Source organism: Musa acuminata, chromosome BXJ1-6 (assembly GCF_036884655.1).
Source record: "Musa acuminata AAA Group cultivar baxijiao chromosome BXJ1-6, Cavendish_Baxijiao_AAA, whole genome shotgun sequence".
Classification (NCBI taxonomy): Eukaryota; Viridiplantae; Streptophyta; class Magnoliopsida; order Zingiberales; family Musaceae; genus Musa; species Musa acuminata.
The window spans coordinates 4302187-4325641 of record NC_088332.1 but is presented as its reverse complement, the minus strand read 5'-3'; the positions used below and the strand labels follow the sequence as shown (position 1 = coordinate 4325641).

At 37.2% G+C, this 23455-nt stretch overlaps 3 protein-coding genes and 1 long non-coding RNA gene across 8 annotated transcripts; 1 reads left to right on the top strand and 3 right to left on the bottom strand.

The window, feature by feature from the left end:
• Positions 1-165: 165 nt before the first annotated feature.
• LOC135675718 (protein RER1B-like) lies at positions 166-4467 on the bottom strand. Its single transcript, XM_065186160.1, has 4 exons — positions 4265-4467; positions 3766-4130; positions 789-969; positions 166-372 (listed from the first exon to the last, which is right to left on the bottom strand). Exons 2-4 carry the CDS (start codon positions 4116-4118, stop codon positions 322-324), a joined length of 585 nt encoding a protein of 194 aa, XP_065042232.1. The 5' UTR covers positions 4119-4130; positions 4265-4467; the 3' UTR covers positions 166-321.
• Positions 4468-6907: 2440 nt separating this feature from the next.
• Positions 6908-11053, top strand: LOC103986845 (phosphatidylinositol/phosphatidylcholine transfer protein SFH12). Its single transcript, XM_009404960.3, has 15 exons — positions 6908-6980; positions 7251-7316; positions 7498-7744; positions 7836-7935; positions 8014-8280; positions 8377-8454; positions 8534-8635; positions 8708-8757; positions 8845-8938; positions 9038-9133; positions 9224-9361; positions 9649-9784; positions 9875-10272; positions 10481-10558; positions 10846-11053. Exons 2-15 carry the CDS (start codon positions 7271-7273, stop codon positions 10858-10860), a joined length of 1845 nt encoding a protein of 614 aa, XP_009403235.2. The 5' UTR covers positions 6908-6980; positions 7251-7270; the 3' UTR covers positions 10861-11053.
• Positions 7453-11749, bottom strand: LOC135675716 (uncharacterized). 2 transcript variants are annotated; one of them, XR_010513976.1, is made up of 4 exons: positions 11480-11749; positions 8480-10282; positions 8173-8398; positions 7453-8092 (listed from the first exon to the last, which is right to left on the bottom strand). It is a non-coding gene; the product is annotated as an uncharacterized LOC135675716 (long non-coding RNA). The 2 variants fall into 2 exon arrangements; XR_010513977.1 differs by having other exon boundaries at positions 8480-10254.
• Positions 11750-12536: 787 nt separating this feature from the next.
• Positions 12537-23348, bottom strand: LOC135581288 (NAC domain-containing protein 74-like). 4 transcript variants are annotated; one of them, XM_065186158.1, is made up of 6 exons: positions 22826-23348; positions 18640-18809; positions 17815-18089; positions 16929-17117; positions 12847-13573; positions 12537-12754 (listed from the first exon to the last, which is right to left on the bottom strand). In XM_065186158.1, the coding sequence occupies exons 2-6, from the start codon at positions 18794-18796 to the stop codon at positions 12744-12746; spliced, it is 1359 nt and encodes a 452-aa protein (XP_065042230.1). In that variant the 5' UTR covers positions 18797-18809; positions 22826-23348; the 3' UTR covers positions 12537-12743. The 4 variants fall into 4 exon arrangements, with proteins under 4 accessions (XP_065042230.1, XP_065042226.1, XP_065042227.1 ...); XM_065186154.1 differs by having other exon boundaries at positions 12537-13573; XM_065186155.1 differs by having other exon boundaries at positions 12537-13573; positions 23144-23347.
• Positions 23349-23455: the final 107 nt, after the last annotated feature.

Sequence of the window (23455 nt, the reverse complement as noted above, 5' to 3'; positions counted from 1 at the left end):
TACAGATTAGCGGATATTAAGGCCAAAACGAAGAGCAGAGATATATATGGCCGATGCAACCTTGCATTGGCAGCCGAGGCTCTTTCATTATTAGCAAGGGGGCTTATTAGGATGCACATGCAATTATGCAACAGTAGCATGCAATCTTGCAGCACACTAATCAGATCAAATGGAAGAGGAAAGGGTCACATTACTTGAGAAAATTCATCCTAACATGTATAATATTGTACTCCAGATTCTAAAGAGGAAAAAAAGGAGGTATATTTAACATCAGTCTAGATGACAGAAAAATAGGTGTATCCCTTCTGTCCTAAACGGAGATCAATCCTTGGATGTACTACTGCTTCCAGGACCCTTTTTCCCACCGTATCTCTGTATGAGAGACAAATAAGTTTAAATGGAAATATAATCAGGTAATAAAACGAATGAAGAATCAAATTCATCTGACATTTTGGCTAACATAAATAGAATGAATTTAATATAATGTTTATCCAAGCCGTCAGTAGTCCCAAGTATACAAAAGATCAAGCTAGGCTGCAATTGGCATTCTAACTACTATAACACAGGTTCTTTGCTGAGCTTACTAATGATCCTCCCATCCGTACCATTTTAAAATATTGATATGCATATCGCAAAAACAATTAATAAGAACAGTGAAGAAATTGTGCTGTATACTACTATGACACAGGAGTTCGTTGCTGAGTTTGATATGGCATATTGCAAAAACAAATAATAAGAACAGCAAAGAAATTGTGTTGTGTCAGAGGATGGTATGCTAAATCACTCACCTGCTTCCCTGTGTTGAATGGAACATACTTGTACTTTATCATATGTACGATTTGTCGCTTCATGGTTAGGACAAAAAGGACGATCCAATAACACAGAAGAATGGGCCAAAAGACAGGGACATCAAATACAGATAAGAAAGTCATCACAAAAGCCACACACAAAGCTTTTGTTATGGAGTACCTGCAAAAAGGAAGGAAAATTCAATTAAGTTCAAATTGCCCTACTAGATAGATATAACAAAAACCTTTTAGCAACAGAATCTTTAGGACCAAATAGGAAGGTCAACCTCCAAAGTAGTCGCACGGATCAAAATACGAGGAGAAACATGTATATAAAGTCTGCAAATAACAATCTTTATTTTTTCTCCACAGCTTCCCATCTGCACATGCATGTTTGTATAATTGTATTCTTAGCGTGCAAGATGGAAATCATATGGCCAGAAATACTGTCTGGTAAAATACAAAATTTAGAAACCAGATTGTGTTTGTTTTAAGTTAGGATCCACACTTCATGTGTTTTAAGTTAAAGTGTGAATGTGCTCAGGCTTAGTCCATTAAATCTGAACCAAATGGCTCATAAAAGATACTTCTTTGTTGCAACTGGAACTTAGTCACTGAGACAATTAGCATGGATTTCTGACAAAAATAATTGGATTTAGTTCCATATAACAGTCAGGAAGTCTAAGCTAATAAATATGTTATGGCCATGATAATGGTAACCTGCTTTCTTTGAAAGATATAACAAAGTCAATTCCAGACCAAGCTTAACTTATAAGAATGCAGTTGCCATCATCTGCCACTGAAAACAGTGATAAAAGGACCTAAAAAGAGGACAAACAGGGGAAACACATTTTAAAAATAAAAGAAATTGAGATTACCGGTTGCTAGTGTCAAATCTACCATTCCTTCCACTCTGTTAAAGCCTCCTCTACTTTCCATGCTTCCGTATGATAAGAAAAAGTACTAAAAGCTTCTATTGGATTTGGATTTGTGAGAAATGAAGATTAGTAAAGAAGTAATAATTCGAGTACTGGCTTACTGGAGATCCCTATCCTCGAAAAGAGAGCCACCCGGAACTCAGCATGGTTACCAATGCCAAGGACTGTCACAGTAACATCAATGCAACCTGTTATCTAAAAAACACTGCTCAACCATAAAATTCAGTTGACAGACTCATCGTCATAATATACACATTGATAACCAACTTTTTATGGCCTGCAAGATTAAGATTTAGAACATTTCACTTGTTGCTTTAAGTATAAGCTAAGCAACCTGCCAAACAATATATTCTGGCATAGCCATGCCAACATGACCCAGAAAACATGATAATAAGTAGTTTACCATAGACCATTTAACCAATATGTAGTGGCCCATCCCTCCTTCCTATGCGGAGTATTAGAATGTTCATTGCCTAAATCATTGATATTCTAGCGGGAACACTTGATACAACAAAAATCATCCTTTAACTTGAACAGGGACTATACCAGGATGACACCCCATCTCAGCATGCATATGAAAGCCCTTATCTATACACATGGGGACCCCCATAGAGTAGGTTGAAAGTGTCCTCTAACAGCATTTGTATTGACTTGAGCAACCAAATAGGCTAAATGAATTGTACTGAGTGGGTTGCCAATGTGCTTAAAATGCTTTATTCAAATCCATCATAGACTAGTCATATTTCTCCTTATCCATTCCTCATTTCCCGATACCAAACTATTGGGATTGTCAATCGTGCCCCACATCCTTGCATCTCGCCAATCTGATGGTAACCAAAACGAAAGTCATGATGCATCCTTCTTATCGTAGCAACCATTCCAGTGGAGATTTTAAATGGCTTTGTAATTCATGGCTAACAAAGTTTAAGGAGCCACTGAATTGAAGCTTGAAAGAAATGACAAGAGTATTGATTCTTATTTGGTCCACATGAATACTTTGAAAAGTTACATATGAGGTCAGTTTGAAGATTGGGCATTAGGCCCAAATTGACATTGGGTTATGAGGCCCAAAATAGTTCAAGATTTTGTAACCACCTGATTGATTTGATTAGTTACTTACTGCATCTATCTATTGTTACAAATTATGAGGTCAGTTGGCCAGCATGACAATTAAACTTTAAACTCCAGTGAAAGCCTTAAAGTCACTACAGTGAGTTGAGTTGCATTGAAATGATGACCAGAAATTTTCCAGGAATTCAGAACATACAAGGGGAGAAGAAGGAAAAGCAATAAAACATCATCAGAGCAATCAGCGTAATAAAGAAAAAGTTCTTAGCACCATTCCCGATACTTGAACCATAAAACATAATCTTGAACATAGGTTTTGGATTATGCAATACGAGGCTTGATTTTCATTTAGATTAGGAGTAGAAAGGATCAATAATGCCATACAAAGGAAAATGCACGATATCAAGAAGTAAATTAAACGGTCACAAGATGGATCAATTTGAAGGCAACAAAGAGCTAATTGAGAAGTCACAATGGCTAGACATATCAAACTGCCTTTTTCTTTTAACATAACAACTTATACCTTGCAGTAGCAGGACAAACCATAAGAAAAGATGCACCTCAATGTAACAACACTTTGAGCACCAGGACAAAAAATAAAGGGCTCTCAAGAGAATAATAGTATCTAATTTTCAGATTGCAATAGGCAACACAACATCTTCTTCAACAAGCCTTTGGACCCTGATTGATACTAGAGCTAAACTAACATGACTACACAGCTCCGGTTGTCTAAGTTAACCGAGAGTCATAGATAGAGAAGAAGACTGAAGACAGGCTTTGTTGATGGACATACATGATTGCAAACAAACATTAAATCACAGAAAAATTTCAGAAAATAGAAAATGATGACAAAAGAGATTATAAGCCGATTACCATAGGATTAGATGAAGAGACAATGAATATGATGAAAATACCCTATAAAACACAAATGTACTCAAGAATTTGAGATCGAGAAAGGTATTTCGGGTTACCAGAACTTGAACTCAGGAAGACGGCGAATGAAGGGTTTGAACTCATCAGATCCCCTCGTCGGCAGCGAAAGCCCATCCGACGCCTCCAGTTCCGGATCCACCATCGGCGAGAGGAACCCAATCAAGAGATTCAGCAGATAGATCCCGAGCCCGTAGGTCACAATGTAGAAGCCCTGGACGAAGTAGACGCGCAGAGAGTAGATGAGCGCCACCGCCGTGGTTCCGAGCCATCGGCCGACGGTGTGGGGAGAAGATCTATCCAAGTAGTGCTGGAAAACCCTAGAAAAATCGCTTCTCCATTTCGCCAGCGGCACCGACGCCGCTGCTCCTTCGTCGCCAAAACTTCCCTCCATAGATTAGATGAACTGTTAACCCAAAAGAAAAAGTAAAAGAAGATAACACAATCTTCCTTCAAGAACTCCATCCAGAGTTCAGATCTAAAACGAAAAAGATCCGAATGAATGGTCAGATATGGATCCGGATGGGAATGGGAACTCACCTACAAAGACCGTAGGGATCCCCCGCGATTCAGTGCCAAACGAGGCAGCGTGATGAGAGATCCTTGGACAACGGAATGGAAGGCAACCGGCGAGGGGGGGAGAAGAGGATCCACCGGCGAGATTGGAGGCAGAAGAAAGGCGTCGCCGGAATGGGAATCGTGGGATAGAGTGAACGGCCGCTGGCTTTGGCGTTGTGTGTGTTTGCGTGTGAGGGTCTAAAAATAAAAGTAATTAAAATAATTATAAAAAGGGTACATTTTCGAATAAACAAATCCGTAAGTTTTAAAATTTTTTACCCTATTTTAAAAAAATTCTCATACGGTACCCCAAACCACCAGAAATAATTATTTTATCCTTATTTTTTTACGTAAAATAAAAAGTAAAAAGATAATTTTAACATTTGATGACAGACTCGGCGGTGGCGGACAGTGCTAGTGTCGATGTCGATGCAGTTGCTAGGTAATTTTGACGTTCAATGACGGACTCGATGGTGGTGGACAGTGCTAGTGTCGACGTCGACGTAGTTATCTTACTCTTTTGATGACAATAAAGTTCGCTCTCATCACGACACCACCCACCTCAACGAGGAGCGCATTGCTCACGCTAGTATTGTTGTCTCTTTGGCCCCCAAGAGAAATAAAATGTGAGTCCTTGAGACATACCATCAGCCTAACGCTTATGCGTTCTTCTAGGCTCCGCTTATGCATCGGCATGACCAACCTCGTCTCTACCCTATGCCATGATCCCCCTAGTTACAACTGGCACAAGGATGACGACGAGAAGGAGACCCGGCAAAGGCGATGAATGAGAGACTCTCGGAAGGTGGCTCCGCAGTCTTATCTACCATAAGTGTAGCATTGACCCTTTAGTTGCTCTACATCTACATCGGCACTATATCTATATTGGCACCGATGCAGATGCAAAGAGGTGAAAAGGCCGATACTGCGTTTCGGGTAAATAAGATTGAGGAGAAGCCTTCCAAGAGTGTCCTAATCATTTTCATTGTTGAGTCTTCTTTTTGTTGTCGTCCTCACGCCGGTTACCGCTAGGGGGATGAGGGTGTTGGGCAAAGATGAGGTGGGCTATATTGGTGCGTAAGTGGAGCCTAGAACGAGACACAAGTGTTGAGTCAACAACATATCTCGAGGACTCGACCTTTCATTCCTTCTGGGAGCATAGAGGCGATGATGCTGACGTGGGTGGTGTCACGGTGAGAGCAGACCTTATCATCGTCGAAGGCGGCTAGGCAATTACATTGACATCGAGGCCAATAATGCCATCGTCCACCACCACCGACACAAGTGATGTTGTCATTCGCCATCACCTAGTCCGTTACTAAACGTTAAAATTATCGTTTTATCCTTTATTTTTTTATTTTTTTATTTTTTATTGGTAAAATTAATATCGTTAGAGTAAATAAATAAATAAATATATATATATATGTTTTACTTTTATAACTATAAGGATACCATATAATTTTTTAAAATATAGAGACCGAAATATTAGAGGCAGTTAACTATAGGAGGCAATCTATAATTAACCCCAAAAATCATAACCACTTGCTTTAAGAAAATATTCTTTGACTCAACAAATATTTTAAATATTTTTTTTATTATGACTCATATTAACATATCATATTAGAGTGATACCTATGTGAGCTAAAAAAATCTATAATTAGAATATACGGTGTAGAAAGAACAGAAAAAAAAATTTCATCACTCTAGAACAGATCCCCTTTATAGTCGAGCATCTAACTGCTTATGTTAAGAAAATCTGAACAAATATTTTAAATTTTTTTATTATGATTCATAATATATATATGTTTTTGGATAAAATATATGTTGTGCTTGAGAATAAGATAGAGAGACAATACAAAGAGATGGAGTTCTTTGTAGTTGCAGCTACCAACTCTGTTGCCATTGAATGATGCAAAGAGGAGGAGGATCACCAAAGAGAAATTACAAGTGCAGCCTAATCTTTCTTCCTTAGTGCTTGATTTGTATTCTGGGAGAGGGGGACAGAATTATCACCATAAGGGCTTCAAAATCTTCCCCCCTCAATCTTATTTAACATTAGAATTTGTTTTATTTTTTTAAGGAAAAAATATAATATGATGTTTGAAACTCTCAATCTGAGTCAACCCTAATATAATATGTCATCATCAATTTTCAAACCCTTAATTTCAAGTAAATGAGAATGGGTACAGTGGTATAGTATCATCATAATATTAAAAATTTATAAGATGAATTTTTTGAACCTCATGCATTATTATTATTATTATTATTATATTCATATTTTAGATGTAATGTTTATAGGATGTGGATTTGAACCATTAACATAAGATAAGTGAATAGGATATATATATATATATATGAAACAGGAACAAGTATGTCTTAATTTCCAATGGCTAATAAATAATGTGTTAAATGACTCACCGAAGCTATTTAAAGATACTATCAAACTTTGAGGCGTGCATTCCGGCCATCCTCGTCTTCCCCCTCGGCACTCGGACATGCACAAAGTCAAACATAGACTAAGTCAACGGCTAAAAGAAAGGGGAATAAAAAGTCAAAGGAAGTGCAAGTCTTCCTCTCTCCCGCTCGTTCTCGTCGTGCATCGCTCGCCACCCAACCCGCCACCTCGGCAGCGATCCCAGCGTCATTTAAACTCCCCCATCTCTCCCTCTCCCTGTCATCGACATACGGGTCATTGGAGGTAATCAAGCTGCTTCTCCTGTTTCCTTGTCCTGTCCTCTCCTCTCCTGTTGGTCCATTGCTTTTCTGGTTGTCACTTGGATGCAGTGGCAAAGATCTAATCGTTGTGTTTTTGGATGGAAGTCAATTAGGGCTTGGAGTTCCTACTTTTGCTATTTAGATTCTTCTTCTTCTTCTTCTTCTTCTTCTTCTTCTTCTTCTTCTTCTTCTTCTTCTTATGACTTGTGGTTGCTAATGCTGGACACTTGACCAGTTTTCTGTCAATTACCAGGTCCAGACAAAAAGGTCAACATGGCTGAAGTCATGTCCGGACCTCTGGACCATCTACAAAAACATGGTATGTCAAGATGAGATCTTTTTGCTTCTCTTCCATTTGTATGTTCGATTCCATTTTGTTCATGATTGTCAGCGAGGCATATAAAGCAACACTTCCTCTGACATGTAGAATTTGTCATGCACTCAACCCACAGAAATCTATAACCAAGATTTCTTTTAATGATCTCAATTATGTAACATAGATGTCGAGAACTCCGAGGATGAGAGGAGAAATAAGATCGAGTCTCTAACGAAGAAGGCAATGAATGCCTCCACAAAGTACAGGAATTCTTTGAACAGAAGAGGAAGAAGGAGCAGCAAAGTCATGTCTGTCTCCATCGAGGACGTGCGTGATGCCGAGGAGATGCAGGCTGTTGATGCCTTCCGTCAGATTCTTATTCTGGAGGAGATGCTACCTTCTAGGCATGATGATTACCATACAATGCTCAGGTTTTCCTCTTCACTTGGACACATTACTCTTGACTTCACAGCTCAAATCCATGGAGCAATGGATACTCAGTGTGGCGTCTCTGTGGTGCAGATTTCTCAAGGCCAGGAAATTTGACATTGAGAAGACAAAGCAAATGTGGACTGATATGCTCCAATGGAGGAAGGAATTTGGAGCTGACACAATTTTGGATGTAACTCCTCCTTTTATTGACTGTTCTACCGGCTTCAACTCATAAGATTGTAGCTCTGATACGTTCTCCTCCTACTAGGATTTTGATTTCAAGGAACTCGGGGAAGTCTTGGAATACTACCCGCAAGGCCACCATGGAGTCGATAAGGAAGGCCGGCCTGTGTACATCGAGAGATTAGGCCTAGTTGATGCCAACAAGATGATGCAGGTCACAAACATGGATCGCTACGTCAAATACCATGTGAAGGAGTTTGAGAGGACCTTCGTCGTCAAGTTTCCTGCCTGTTCGATTGCAGCAAAACGGCACATCGACCAGAGCACGACCATCATTGATGTGCAAGGAGTGGTATGCATCAGATGCCTTGTTTTCCCTTCTCAGATCCTATCCTCCTCCGGTGATGTTCACGAATCAGAATGTGTATGGAATGGCTTTTGATGACAGGGAATGAAACAATTCAACAAAACTGCAAGGGAGCTAATTAGCAGGATTCAAAAGATTGATGGTGACAATTATCCTGAGGTATATATGCAACACATTTACTTACTGTACTGATGGCATTTCAAGTGATCATGAGGTGTGATTCTTTCCCCAACTGCAGACTTTGTGCCGCATGTTCATCGTCAATGCAGGACAGGGATTCAGACTGCTTTGGAACACTGTCAAGTCCTTCCTTGACCCAAAGACCACCGCGAAAATCCATGTAAGCTGTTGATAGATACCATGGATTGCATTCAGTACAAGAACTTAGATATCTGATGAGAACTCCCCTCAGGTTCTTGGAAACAAGTACCAGAGCAAGCTGCTTGAAGTGATTGATGCCAGGTATCTTCCAATAGATGATGAACAAATCTTACTGCAAGCTTTTGAGAAATAGTTGTGTTTGATCATAATTCTTTTGGGATTTACAAGTGAGTTGCCGGAGTTCCTTGGTGGCACCTGCAACTGTGAAGGAGGTTGTCTTCGATCAGACAAGGGCCCATGGAAGGACCCTGAGATCTTAAAGGTGAGGTTTTCTTCTCCTCCGTTTTTGCACTAATTGTATGCTCAAAACAATTGCATTAACATTTTAAGCACGATTTCGATGAATTCACGGCATACACAGATGGTTCAGAGTGGTATGGGACAATGTGGAAGGCAACAAATGACTCCTGCAGTTGAGGAGAAGACCATTTCTGAGGATGACATTGTGTATTCAAAGGTGATAATTAATCACCATTTCTTCCTGTGTTAATGTTCATTGGAGCTTCATGTTTCTGATCACTGACAAAAAAATTTCCCCAACATGAAGAGGCACGAGTCTTTCCGAGGGCCATCTGCCTTTGCTGCTGATGAAATGTCCTCTGCTTCTCCCAAGATGTCAAGGAGTCAGATTGAGCACCCACAATTGTCACCTCTTCATGAAGAAGTCAACAATACAGAAGCTGAGGTAATCTTTAGTTGTTGATTAGCACCACAAAAACTAAATTAATCTTCATCAAATGAATCAACTTGGAACAGAAGTAATATTTTCCCTTTGTGGATTGAGCCAGAGATACTGACTGGAACTTCTTCCTGATACATCTGTTAAGCAAAAGTAGAACTCCATGATATTACTGAACTCATCAAGAATTCAGTATCTGAAATTTCAGGAACACAAAAGGATTCAAAGTTCCAAGTGAATCAGACTTGCAGTTGCTATTGATCTTATCATTTCTAACACTAATACCTTTCCAGAAGAATTTGGACGTCGAGGCTGCACTCAAGGAATTCCCAACCTACTCATATAATGATCTGATTCCAATTGTGGACAAGGCTATGGATGCAACCTGGAAGAAGCAAATGCTTAGTCAAAAGTTTGCCATGTCCAAAGGTCCATATCATCATCATCCTTAGCCGATTACACATTGGAACTGTTGAGATTTCCACTGATGAGCTTCCAATGATCCACCTTTCACTGCAGGTGCCTACAATCTATCTGAAATCTACAGAGGACCAGATGGAGTCAGCAACCATGTGTTGGCTGGAGTTATGGCCTTTGTCATGGGACTTGTCACCATGATCCGCGTAGGAGGCAACACCGTGCCAAAGAAGATGTCTAATGCAGATATCGACTACGCGAGGTCTCTTGAGTTGGCCGGCACGATGCTTAAAGGCCAAATGCAACAGAGCGAGCAGTCTGCACCGGCCATCTCAGCTGCTGAGTTCTCTGGTGTCGTGAAGCGCCTCAGTGAGCTTGAAGAGAAGGTGGCTGAACTCAGTGCGAAGCCTGTAGAGTTGCCGGCTGAGAAGGAAGAGATACTGAATGCCGCTGTGAAGCGTGTGGATGCTTTGGAGGAGGAGCTTGCAGCAACAAAGAAGGTAAGAGAGCCTGAAAAGTATCAAGCATACAAATAACAAGTACTAAATCTATTTGAAGAACCTAAGCACTGCAATCTTTCCCATCTACTAATCCTTGTGTGATCAGAGAATAGGACAAAAGAGGCTCCTTTTGTGATGAAAAATGTCCCAAAAATATAGAAAGAACAATACAACTATCTGAGGCTTCTACTTTTCTGATGTTTTGCAGGCTCTGGAGGAATCTCTAGCAAGGCAGGAAGAATTTGTAGCTTATCTTGAGAAGAAGAAGAAGAAGAAGAACAAGATGGTGAGTTACTACTTGTCCATGTTTTGAATCAGATTCTTCTTCTTCTTCTTCTTCTTCTTCTTCTTCTTCTTCTTCCTTAAGTTTTTTATGCAGGGTGGAATCAAAAGACAGTTTAGACTGAATATAAAAGCTTGTAATTCTACAAGAAGAGAGCCAAACAAATTCATATCAAAATTACAAGATAGCATAATATGCAAAAATGAACATCTAAAACATCCTAAAACATGTAGAACACTGTGCTTAATACTGTGTTTCTTAACATACTTAATTGTTTCCTTCAACTGCAGAATCCATTCTGGTGAGCTAAGAAGAAAAAGCTATGCTTTTATTAAGTAATGTGGTGAGCAGAAGTCGGAGAAGATTGCTTTCAACATATAGAATTCAATGTACTCCTGTATTTTGTCTTTGCCATACTGATCCAAAAGTTGAGTTCTAATATATAAATCGTGATTCTTTCTTCCAAAATCATATTGTGTGAAGCATTGTTTGGTATCAACTACTGATAAATTGAATAAGACAAGCATTTATATCTTATTCTTCTGTAAAACAGTGATGGACATCAAGATAATCTCCATGTTTCTACCCCTATCTTCATTAAAAGATCATTCACAGCCTTCTCATCAGCAACAATGTCGGTTTTATGTGATCTCCTCAGATTGCTGGGAAAGGTTATATTTTCATAAACAAATAGACTATTCCCGTGACTCAAACCCTAGTCATCAAGGTTTGTCCTCGTTTAGTTTTTCCACCAAGTATTAAAATCACATAAATTTCTTTCTCATTCCTAGAAAGATTGCAGTGTACCACTAGAAATTCCATATTTATCCTAGCATTTCTTTCAATTTTTTCTCCTACAGTCTCCAATCTTAGTTTCATCGGGTCAAAATAGATGTGGCGTATGCCCATTGCTAATCCACTCACCTCTCTGATGCCCCTTGGAAAACATGTCACTTGTTGATCATCCTGCAATCTTGGCATTCCTATTCTTAGCCCGTGTCTCCTCTCATGCCAATGTCTAACAATCTCTCCGAGCTGAGAGGATCCGAGTCCCGTCGGAAGAAGACCCGCTTAGGCAAACTTCCCCGAGAACTCTTCGGCTCAAGCAGGGAAGCGACAGGTTTAAGACGGGCGTTATAGCTACCGCATGACTTCCCCTCTTCTCACGAACAGGAGCAGAAGCGACATCCAAGGCATCACCTTCCGCATCACCTTCCATTAGCATTGGCATAAATACTTATATATTTTAAATATTTTCTAATCGATATTTTTTATTTCATTTGTTTTCGAATAGTATATCTGATTTAAAATATTAAAATTATTCTTCAAATTTTTTTTTTTGTATATTATAGTATTTTGATCTGTTATAATGTTTTTTATGGTGTTTTGGCCACCACAACAAAAACACTATAAAATCGATCTAAATATACTCTTAATCTCAGCCAAACTAATCATAAGCAATAAAAATATAATATTGTTATGATCTATGAACAATAACTAACAGAGATACATGATATGATGCTACTTATAATGTCTTTCAATGATGTTTATAGTGTTTTTAGTATATCAATAGAATATTGTAAATACTATTGAAAAACATAAAAAACGAGTCAAATAAAAATATTGTAACAGTTTAAAATGGGTAAAAAAACAAGTGAAATTTTTGATGAAAAAACTTTTGAAGGATATTTTAGATATTTTTTAAATTAAGGATATTATTTGGGGAAAAAATAAAAGAGATGTACATTTTGAAAAATACTCAAAATATGTGTATTTTTCAGAGAAATTGCCCAAACTTATTGAATAAGATATTAAGGCTGTGTGAAAGAATTATATATATTTTTACAAAAGATAAATGATGAAGACATGATGTAATCCCAGTCAAGGTTTTATATAAACTTAACAATAGTATCTACAGGTGATAATAGCCTTAATCTTGATAGATTTGTTCAAGAAACAAAACAGATGAAACTATTTGCAGTAGGAACAATTTACAATATGAGCTCCTTATTTACTATCAACAAAGCATCAGTCACAAAATAAAATGTTCTTTCCTGACAACCATGAGAAGAAATTCATCCTGCTTATGTACATGAAAGTGCAGGATCCAATAGGAACAAAAACAAAAACTTCTTCCATGAGCAAGTGTAAATAGAAAAGAACTATGTCTGTCGACCTCCGTAAGCAGTCATTCGTGTCCTACAACCAAGAAGATGAGGAACTGAATCATCCAGCATCGCCTCGCAGCATAAAATATATGAAAAGAGCTGCAGTTCCAGCGAGACACGCACCGAGGATAAAACACTGCGAGTGACAAGCTGACTGAAGTGCTGGTACAAGCATTCTCATGCCCCTGTCAATTCCTCGGATGAAGCTCCGGTCGTCAAGAGGTGCACTGGAGGACTTCTGAAGAGTAACATCATTTGATGATATTGCCCCCAGTAATGTCATAGACACAACTGGGCAAGATCGATCAGACTCGGAACTTGGATTTGATTTTGCATTGAACTGATAAGAAACTGATGATGTTACAACTGCAGACTCTTGGTCGAGTGCCAGCCCTGAACTGAAAGTCTGATTTTGACTTCTATTCAGATCAAGATGATGACCTTCATTGCCAACCTTTATGGTGTGGTTGACTGATGCGGAGTTCCTCGATGCCACTTTGCTAACCTGAAGTCTAATCCTGCCAGAGGGAACTTCAGCTGAAGGTCCTGCACGGCGTTGTCGAATATGGATTCCAGTATCAATGCTCTTGTATGAATTGGTGGAAGCCGTGTGACCAAATGTAGGATTCTCTTTCTTAACATTTGCATCCCGGGAACTTCTTCCATGAGTGGAAACATCATCTCTGGCTCCAGTATTGGACTTCTGAAATGAGTTATTGGAATCAGATTTCAAGATATTACAGGCATCATCTTCTAATAGGTAGCCAATGTTGCCATCAGCACTTTGATCAAGATGAGAATCCACTGGCTCCTGCTTTGGCACAAGAGAACTGACATCTGCCTGCAAAATCTTAAAAGAAATGGAATAAAGTGTATGCACTAATGATCATGATATACAGAATTGTGTACCATAAAATTCAATTTCACATACTCATTATAAAAAATAGAGAGTGCATAACAGAGCAGAAAATGAAAAGCTACATGCCTTAATTCAATCAAAAAAAATCTCTTCAATTAACACTTGTATTTAAAAGCTGAAAGCCAATTATAACTCAATTCATTTCACACTTTTAATATTTGTTCGCAGTTAACTTCTCAGTCAGTTTAAATCATGAGGCAGATGGACATTCAAATCAGACAGTCTGATAGCTGTTAAGTGTTAACAATCAGAGATAAAGGAGAAACGCAACAACAATTGGACTAATAAAAGCTTCTGATCTACCTAATACTTAGAAATGAAAATTCTCCATCTTTAGTGAGTTATTCCTTTCATTTTTTAGCCTATTATTGAACTCTTAGATATAAGTAATGAATGTTCCTGAATATCCTGTGACCTCTACTGAGACTAAAATCCTACCTTAAAAAAATTTACTGACGCTAGTCTATGTTAAGATTAATTCAAATAGTTAGAATTAGATAAAATAAAAGATAAAAATTTAGATTTAAAGTAATAGATGAGGGTGAGAAGATTTATTAGGATATGGTAGATTTTTTTTATTATTTTAAAAAACTTGTATTCTATCTTTTAGTCAATATAAATAGGTGCTCTTAGTCTTTCTACTATTCTCTTCTCTTTCTTCCTGAAGTTCTGTAGAAAAGCCAACAAATACGGTATCAAAGCTTATAGTGTGGTATCAGAGCCTGGTTCAAAGAAGATCAACAAGAGTACAACGATTAAAAAGAAGGGAAGACTAGTAGATCCAGAAAAAGAAAAAAAAGAAGATGATAAGCAATGGAGTAAGTGTTCCTAATCTAACTTCTTCATATCTTTAAAGATGATAATTATCAATTTTAGGCTATTAAGATGAAAGCTCTGTTTATTCACAAGGATTATGGAATTTGGTAAAGAATGATTTTGTTGAGTATGATCTACAAGATCCTAATATTATTAAATATCAAAAAGATCGAATAAATGAGAATATGCAGAAAGATGCAAAAGCCCTCTACATGTTATAACAAGCAATAGATGAGTCTCTATTTTCTCGAATCATGATGGCATCAACATCAACAGAAGCTTGAAAAATATTAAAAAGCATATTTAGAGGCATAGACAAGGTAAAAATTTCAATACTTCAAATTCTTCAACGTGAATTTAAAACTCTTATGATGAAAGATCCTGAATCTATTACTAATTTCTTCTCAAAAGTCTCTTCTACTGTCAATCATATGAGATCTTATGGTGAAAACCTAAAAGATCAAACTGTAGCAGAAAAGGTTTTGCGAAGTTTATCTTCAAAATTTGATATGAATTTTATCGCTATAATAGAAACTAAAGATATAAGTACATTATCTATTGATGAATTAATGGACTCCCTTTTAGTTCATGAATAAAAAACGAATAAATATTCAGATGAGACTTTAGAACATGCTTTACAAATGAAGATAGATCAGAAGAAGAACCAAAAGAAAAATTCAGAAACCAATTTCAAGGGAGAGATCAAAATGACAGAGGATAAGGCCGATAAAATGAAGGTAACAAAGAAACCTACCGATGTTTTTATTGCAAAAAATTGGACATATTGAAAAAGATTGCTAGTACAACAATAAAAATCCAAATGTTCCTCTCTACTCTTATTGTAAAAAATATGGCCATCTTGAAAAGGATTGTTGAAATAAAAATCAGACAAATTATTATGAGGAAATATTTTTTTTATAGCATATGACGAAAAATATTTAGATATGTTTAGTTTTTGGATAGTAGATACAGTAATTATATAATATGAGACAAAAGTTTATTCCAAAGACTTGATGATTCAGTCAGATTGATAGTGCAAACGAGAAATAACAATAAGGTTCAATCGAAAGGAAAAGGAACAATTACTATGAACACCAAATCTGGTAAAAAATTTATTGATGTGTGATGTTTTTTCTTGGTTTAAAACAAAATCTCATTAGTATTGAACAATTGATGAGAAAAGGATATTATGCTATTTTTTATGATGAAAAATACTTGATTTATGATTAAAAAAAATTGATAAATTGATAGCAATTGTGAGGACGATAAAAAACAAAGTGTTTCCCTTATTATTTTCATATTTCTCCTTACATACTACTGTTATTGATAAATCGACATTATGGCATAAAAGCTATGATCATCTGAATTTTTGTGGGTCTATATAAACTATCTCATATGACAAACTCTTTAAAATTCAAACTGATACGAAGATGCCTCAAAACAAGGCTAAAGTTGATAAAAGTTTTGATGAGAGCGATGAGAGTTCTGATGAGAGCGATGAGTTATAACCGAAGAAACGAACAGTTTCGGAATCTGTTTCATCTACCACTAGTAAACCTCTTACAAAGTCTGCCAAAAAGGAGAGCACCAACTATGATGCAGATGACAGCTCTGAAGAAAGTTCTAATTATGAACATTCAAAAGGGTAACAGGCTAAGAAGTCTCAAACATAAAAAGACAGCAGTGGTTCTGACGAATCTTCTAAGGAAAGTGAAGGTAAGCAACCACTGAAGACTTCGACGAAAGTTAAAGATGCAAAAATGATAGATGCAACTTTGAAGAGTGAAAAACAAACTGCTACAAAGTCTGAAGTAAAAGGGCCCAAAACTCTTGTTACAAGTCAGACTCAAAACTATTTAGAAAATCCACTAAAACTTAAAAAAGACTTTCAATCCTTTGAAGATCATGAAGACTTGCAAACCTATCGAACTAATTGATAAAGGAGAAATTCAAATGGATTACTGTGGCACCAAAGACCAGTTTGTCGATATCTTCACAAAAGCTTTGATAATTTTTTTTTCTCCAAAGATAATTTCAAGTTACAACTATTTGAATTAAGGAGGTGTATTAAAATTAATTCAAATAGTTAAGATTAGATAAAATAAAAGAAAATTTTAGATTTAAATTAATAGATGAGGGTGAGAAGATTTATTGGGATATGGTAGATTTTTTTCATTGTTTTAAAAAACTTCTATTCCATTTTTTAGTCAATATAAATAGATGCTCTTGGATCAATCAAAAGCACTGCATATTAGAAGTACTCCTAGTCTCTCCTACTATTCTCTTCCCTTTCTCCCTGAAGTTTTATAGAAAAACCAACAAGTGTGGTATCAACGCCAACAGTCTAAATACCTAGGTTGCCCTCCACAAGCATTCAAACCTAGAACCTCTACTAGATGAAGGGGAACTAATTGACAGGGTAATGCCCAGTTAAAAGTCTCAGACTATATTAAAAGAGACTTGGACATACCACTGCTTCATGCTCTAGTCTATTAGAATTAGTGCCGAAGTTCGGATCGAAGAGCCCAGTAACCCATGCATCTAAATCTTCCATGTCACTCGAGTGACTAGATGATTCCTTGCAGACCACCGGTTCAGTCTTCTCATTTTCCAATGGCCAATCATTCTTCTTAGTAACACGACAAAGAACAAAGGTACCCTGCAATAAGAAACAAAAAAGAGTGATTCCAGAACTAACCACAAGAAAAGTATAGGATACATTATTGATGAATTAGATTCGACCTGAAGCCCTGATATCTATATAGAGTGATGTAAATAATGTACGATATCAATGATTGAACAACCAAAAACATTTTCAAACATAACTTTCCAGTAGTTTTTTATGCTAACATCTGACGAAAAAGAAGAAAAATTGGATTGGAAATCTCATACTAAATAGAATATATATAAACCAAAAGGACTCATACAGGGAAAATGGTGGTCTTAAATATAATATTATAGATTCATGGTGATCACCTCCCCAAAAAATGAGAAAAAGAAGCATGATGATTGGTCCGCAAGAATATTTGGTCAGTGCCACAGAATATGAAGCCTACTCACTTCCAGGCGGTACAAATGATTGGCTTTTGAAAAACAGGGTGAATCAGGCCATGCACCCTGAAATGACAGTGTGGCTGCTTGCATCATGCAGAAGATTTCTCTGATAAAATATTGGGGCCTAAATTGAAAGGTTTAGCATTTCTTAGATTGACACTTCATTTTATTCCATCTGTGCAGATTAACTTCTTTGGTACAAGCTTGCTACTTCACCTTCTTCACTTAGGCAAGCACCTTTAATTCTAATAGCAAACATGTTTTATTCAAATTATCATGTCATTCAAAGCAAAAAATATTACCTTCAAACCAGGAGAAGCTAACTCTTTTTCATCTAAATCATATTCATGCATAATCCAATCAGTACGTTTTCCACGTGGAGCTCGACCTTCATGATATACTAGAGTTTTCTTGGTTCCTATAACTCGATTTTGAAACTTGACATTCCGATCATTCCCTGTGGATTTCCAATAACCTTCTTCTGTGGCCCTGTTCGAGCGAGAACCAGCACGGTATTTTCTTTCACGTAAAGTGAAAAAGTGCCACGTGTTATCTCTGGTAGGCACGTGACACTTTGCTGCAAAGTGAAAATAAAACAAGGAGAGAGAATTTTTAGATAAAAGAATATCCAGGTCAACCTGCAGGAGGTACAAAAATATACTAGATAGTATTAAGTTTATCAATTCTCTCAGTTTCAAGAAATAATACTGGAGCAAAATATTAAGTAAAGTATCATAGGAGCTTGGAACTATCAGAGATGCAATGACGACATCAGAGTCTAGAAACAAGGATTTGCAGTCCACATCAGAGTCATAAGATGTTTGGAAGTATCACAGATGTAACAATCCACATGTTCCTAGTGTTTCTTTAACATGGATTTGCAGTCCTACTGCAGATTTATAGACCCAAGACTAGTAAGATATTCACAGTTCAATTGCTGATGGTCCCCTCCAAAAAATTCAGATGGTCCATGTTAGCAAGATAATCCACCTCAGAAAGCATCAGTTCAAAATTCTTTTGGATCAAAAATTGGTTATTAACAAAAATTGATATAATTATCATATCTACTATAGAGAGCATTAACCTGCAGTAGAAACACAAAAAGCCAGGATATGTAACAAAATTACCAGGTAGATCCCATGGTTCGTGCTTATATATGTCCACCTCTGGTATAATTTCGTCAAAGTTGTGTCCTTGTGTTTTTCTCTTCAAATAATGGGAGACAAGTTCAACATCTGTTGGATGAAAGCCAAACCCAGGGGGCAGAGCAGTTAAGGTCTCCATCCACAGCAGCTTACTACATAGGAACAAACAAGTTTCATTAACACCAGATGTCAGTAATACTGATAACAAAATGAAGTTAGCATATTCAAATGACAAGAAACTTCATAGATCAACACCAACACTAATATAAAGTAATTAGTATCAGGTAAGTATCAAGTATAGACCACTCAGATCATCATTTGTTCGGAAAAGGGCAATAGAAACCGGAGCCAAGAAATAATCGAGTTGCTCTTTGTACATACTTAAGAATGCTTTTAACAAAACAAAGATACTATAGCAGGCTGATGTAGCTTGATAATATATTGAAAATTAAAAAGTTATTGCAGCACATCATAAAGAAAAAAATCCATATTTAGTTAAACTGGAGACAAGGTTCTCATCCAATTGTGAGTATCATAGGCCTGAGATCAACAAAGCAACCAATACAAAAGGAGACATGGGCATAGCATTAGTTTCACAAACCTCAGCAGTAATTAGTTCAATACATAACAACCATTATCACTTGGAAAAATTATCCCATCAGACTTAGTGGTGTACAATACCATTCATGAATGGTAGAAAAGATAATAGTCTGAACACTTCAAATAAATTTCAATAAAGAAACGCCTAAAAGTAAAGGTTCTGAATGCTGATTTAACCGATAGACAAGGAATCTAAAGAGGACATTACTGGCACTGTCAGTATCGTGCATAAACCACCACTTTGAAATCCACAATTACAGAAAATTTCATTAAAGTCAATGTTCATTGTAATTACAATAAAGTTAACAATGGGAAAAAGGCTTCAACTTCTTGATAATGCTAATTAATGATGAAAAAGTATATTCCACCCAAGCCTCAAATCTAATATAAGTTAGCAGATTAATCTGAAAATAAATATAAAACAAAAAATATATTCAAATATGTTATACAAACAATTTCATCTGAAATGAAAACATATCAATTTATCATGATCAGTATCAATAAACGATAAACAAAATCGCGCATTAGTCATGTGCAACACGTCTTGATGAGATACATAACTATCAAAGTAACATAGGCATACATCGAACACCCGATAGTTGCACCATCCTAATAGTGGATAGAGAAACATACTCCATAGAATAGGTTTTATATTATCCCAACAATGGACACAGAGAAACCATGTCGCACTCCCAATGGAGTGGTGTCCCTCACTTGCTCAAGTGAGGACATGTTCCTCCCAATAGAAGATGGAGGGATCATCTAGCCATCATGTATGATGATCCGTTAATCCCCGAAGGGAATCGTCCTATCAATACTAGCCTTCCAGCCCTTGCAAAGAAGTAAGGTCCTCATCTATCATATATCATAATCATTCATTCTCATTCATTTCATTCATCAATTCATGCATACGTTCAAGGAAGTCATACAGTGAAATACCATGATAGACTATGCTGGGTACATGCCATGTGAGGCTCAGTTCATTAGCAACACTGCACTATAATGGGTCGATAGCCCCTTTTACAAGGTTACTTCCAATGTCAACCACTCACCATGGCCACATATGTCGTAGGGTAACAATATCATCAAATCGTCCTTAGTCTCAAATATTTAAAATCGCTAATCATTTCAAATTATAAAGCCAAAAAAAACTTTTAACTTCATTAAATAAAGTATGAGATGTCAATCCCATTATAATCCTTAATTACCTAAACCATAGTTGAATTGATCCAATTGTCTCAAACCAGACTTAATTCACTTATAATCTCATTGAACCACAACTCAAATCCTCATAAAGCCAATCTAGGACTAGAATTGCCCCAAATTGGTTCAATTGGACTTGATTGATTCTAATTTGAGTGAAACAAGATTGACTCAATCAAAATTGCCCTGGAATAACTGGGCTAGGTCAAGTCGGCCCTGGTTTTATGCATAAGAAAATTAAGTCAGATTTGAATCGGCTATGGTTCGATGCATAGTATTGGGCCGAGCTCAAATTGGCCCATAATGGCCTAGACCAAGGTCACATGTGATGCATGTGCCAGCACAATAAAAGAGGGCAGAGGATTGAACTCCGCTTCGGATCTAGGCTGCACTGGCCCATGCCAGCCGATTCAGAAGGTCTATGACGGGCCTATCTAGGCTAGCTCATGCCCAACTTAAGCCAAACCAAGCTACAGGCTTAGGTGCAAGCAGCATCGACCTCGTGCCGAGCGTATCCCAATCTACCTCCTACACCGGTCTACCGAGCCAGGCCATGCTTCTATGTCACGCTGAAGCCAAATCCGAACCGTTGGCTAAGTCGCTAGGTCGGGCAAGCCAGCACCACAGGCTCCTAGTCCCGCAGGAACAAACCACTGATTGGGCTGACCTACACCCGAACAGGACCCAAGCACATATGACTGTCCTAACTGAGTCCAATCAGCAGTCTGACTTAGGTTAGCTCAGATTGACTGAATCAAATCCCTCAGTTTTGATTTCATTCAATACTTTAAATACTTAACAAATTAATACATGTAATAGACAATCTCATTAAATTCAAACATAAAATTTTAATTAACTATTTTTAATTAAAATTATTAAGTAAACACATGAAATTCATCAATTAATCAATATGTTAGTCTCAATATTTGACATGCTACCAAATTCTTAATTCAATCAGATTTGAAATGCAAAAACATGAATTTTATGAAATTTACTAATAATATAAGTTAGTATGTCAAACTAATTAAATCAACTTAAGGGCAAATTTTCATAAAATTCATCAAATTTATTAATTGAATATAATTTCATATTTAAATTAAATTTATGGTATCATAATTCATGATAATTTCAATATCAGAAAATATTTAATCATAATTCAAAATTTCTAAACTAATGAAGTTTACATCATCATAAAACTAAATATTTTAAGAATATATAGAAAATAAATTGAGAAAGGGTGGAGGACCTACCTTTCAAGATCCTCCTCTTCCCTCAAGTACCTCCCTACTATCAAGCTACCGATGACGAATAGAGGTGGAGCCTGACCTCCTTTATGTAGGTGAGGAGGGAGGGTTCCCCTCAAGGAAATAACAAATTTGATTTTCAAATTAATTAATTAATTAATTAAATTCCTAACTTGCGAACACCATCAAGGAAATATATTTTGATTATTTTCTAAATCATATTACACTAACAGGGAAATGAGTAATCCAAATAAATCAAAACACTAATTATGGTAATTTTTATTTATGGAAAGAGGATAAATATCTTCGTTGATCACAAGTGCAAAATGAAGTGAAGATAAAAATGGCATGCTTAACTAATGACATGCTTACTCACATTTATTGTTTGCATCTTTATTTTTCCTTTTGGTCATTTTTGTTTATTTAATCTCCTTAGCACTTGCCCGTGATATTCTCTTTTATCTTATTTGATCATTTGGAAGACCTCGTTCAATGTATTTGCCAAAAGAAGTTACAACTCTTCAGTAGAAGTTAGAATGAATCTAGGCCCAAAATGCTGCTTTGCAGTTAAAACAAAACTCTCCTGATATGTTTCAGCACAAGATGACCTCGAAACAATGATCTCAACCCTTTTTCAATTAAATATAAACAGAAATCTATTCATAACCTGAAACTTTGAAAGAGAAAAAAATAGCTGGGCTTTTATTAGAATCTCAGTAGTAATTATTTTTCTTTTTCTTCCTATTTAAAGGATAACTGGTGGCCAATCTGTCATTGGTAGCAATAACTCAGACAACAGATACATCGCACTGTCATCACCTCAAATTTTTAGAGAGGAATACTTCACCCTCCAAACATTATCTCAGAGTTACACCTCCTCCTATGGTAGATAGAGTGAGGTTTCGCTACATATTCCAAATGAACTTGTTCGGGCATTTCCATTGTTTTGTTGCATTCAAACTAGACGTTATTGATTCCTTTTCAGGTTTTCTCCCGCAGGATTTGCTGAGAACCAAAAAATCCACTAGTATTGTGGATAATCTTCTCATGCAATAAACCGAGCACCGTTAGAGTATATAGTTATAGCAACCACCAAGGTCTGTGCAAGCTTTGCAACTTACAGTGGCAGATATAGGCGAATACAAGTGCTCTTGACACTGCTGTGCCGCACAAATTCCTTGACAATGTCCTTTCTGCAGCTCCATCTCGTTCATCTTCATCATCTCACTCCGTCCTTAATTTCTGAACTCCACCCTTTTGCATTAACATCCCCCAATATGCAATTGACGGATAATGACCCAAAAATCGAAGCTTTGAAAGGAGGGGGAGATTTTTGGTATTGAAGATCGTACGATGATTCGATCAGATATCGATGGAACAACGCACCAAAATCCAAGAGCCCAACCTAACAACGGAAGGCATAGGAAACTATCGCTGACCTCTATCCAATGGATCTGATGGAGGAGGGGGAGAGGCTGCTGGGGATTCGAAGCCCTTTTTCTTCTGCTTCTTCCTCCTCCTCCCACATCGTCATCTATTCCTTCTTCCTCCTGCTTTCTTAGGAGGTCGCGGTCGTGACGGTGTCTGCGCGTCGGAAGTCGGAAACCGCGTGATGAAGCGTTTATGTGGGAAGCTCGGAAGGAGAATCTATCGGCGGCAATTCTTCGAGCTTTGAGACACGAGTGCCAAAATGGACGGTGGGATTTTCATAACAACTTCGAATCCGACCCGCACCACTTGGGTCATAATTG

What these genes read in the sequence shown, in the direction of transcription:
- LOC135675718 (XM_065186160.1), bottom strand. Translation starts at nt 4,118, where the DNA reads ATGGAGGGAAGTTTTGGCGACGAAGGAGCAGCGGCGTCGGTGCCGCTG. An exon ending in CTTCCTGAGTTCAAGTTCTG is followed by an intron (nt 970 to 3,765) that starts GTAACCCGAAAT and finishes TCCTTTTTGCAG; the next exon opens with GTACTCCATAACAAAAGCTT. An exon ending in CATTCAACACAGGGAAGCAG is followed by an intron (nt 373 to 788) that starts GTGAGTGATTTA and finishes TCTCTCATACAG; the next exon opens with AGATACGGTGGGAAAAAGGG.
- LOC103986845 (XM_009404960.3), top strand. Translation starts at nt 7,271, where the DNA reads ATGGCTGAAGTCATGTCCGGACCTCTGGACCATCTACAAAAACATG. An exon ending in ATGGTGACAATTATCCTGAG is followed by an intron (nt 8,455 to 8,533) that starts GTATATATGCAA and finishes CCCCAACTGCAG; the next exon opens with ACTTTGTGCCGCATGTTCAT. An exon ending in AGACCACCGCGAAAATCCAT is followed by an intron (nt 8,636 to 8,707) that starts GTAAGCTGTTGA and finishes AACTCCCCTCAG; the next exon opens with GTTCTTGGAAACAAGTACCA.
- LOC135581288 (XM_065186154.1), bottom strand. Translation starts at nt 18,796, where the DNA reads ATGGAGACCTTAACTGCTCTGCCCCCTGGGTTTGGCTTTCATCCAACA. An exon ending in CGAACCATGGGATCTACCTG is followed by an intron (nt 18,090 to 18,639) that starts GTAATTTTGTTA and finishes TTCACTTTGCAG; the next exon opens with CAAAGTGTCACGTGCCTACC. An exon ending in TAGCTTCTCCTGGTTTGAAG is followed by an intron (nt 17,118 to 17,814) that starts GTAATATTTTTT and finishes TTCTTATTGCAG; the next exon opens with GGTACCTTTGTTCTTTGTCG.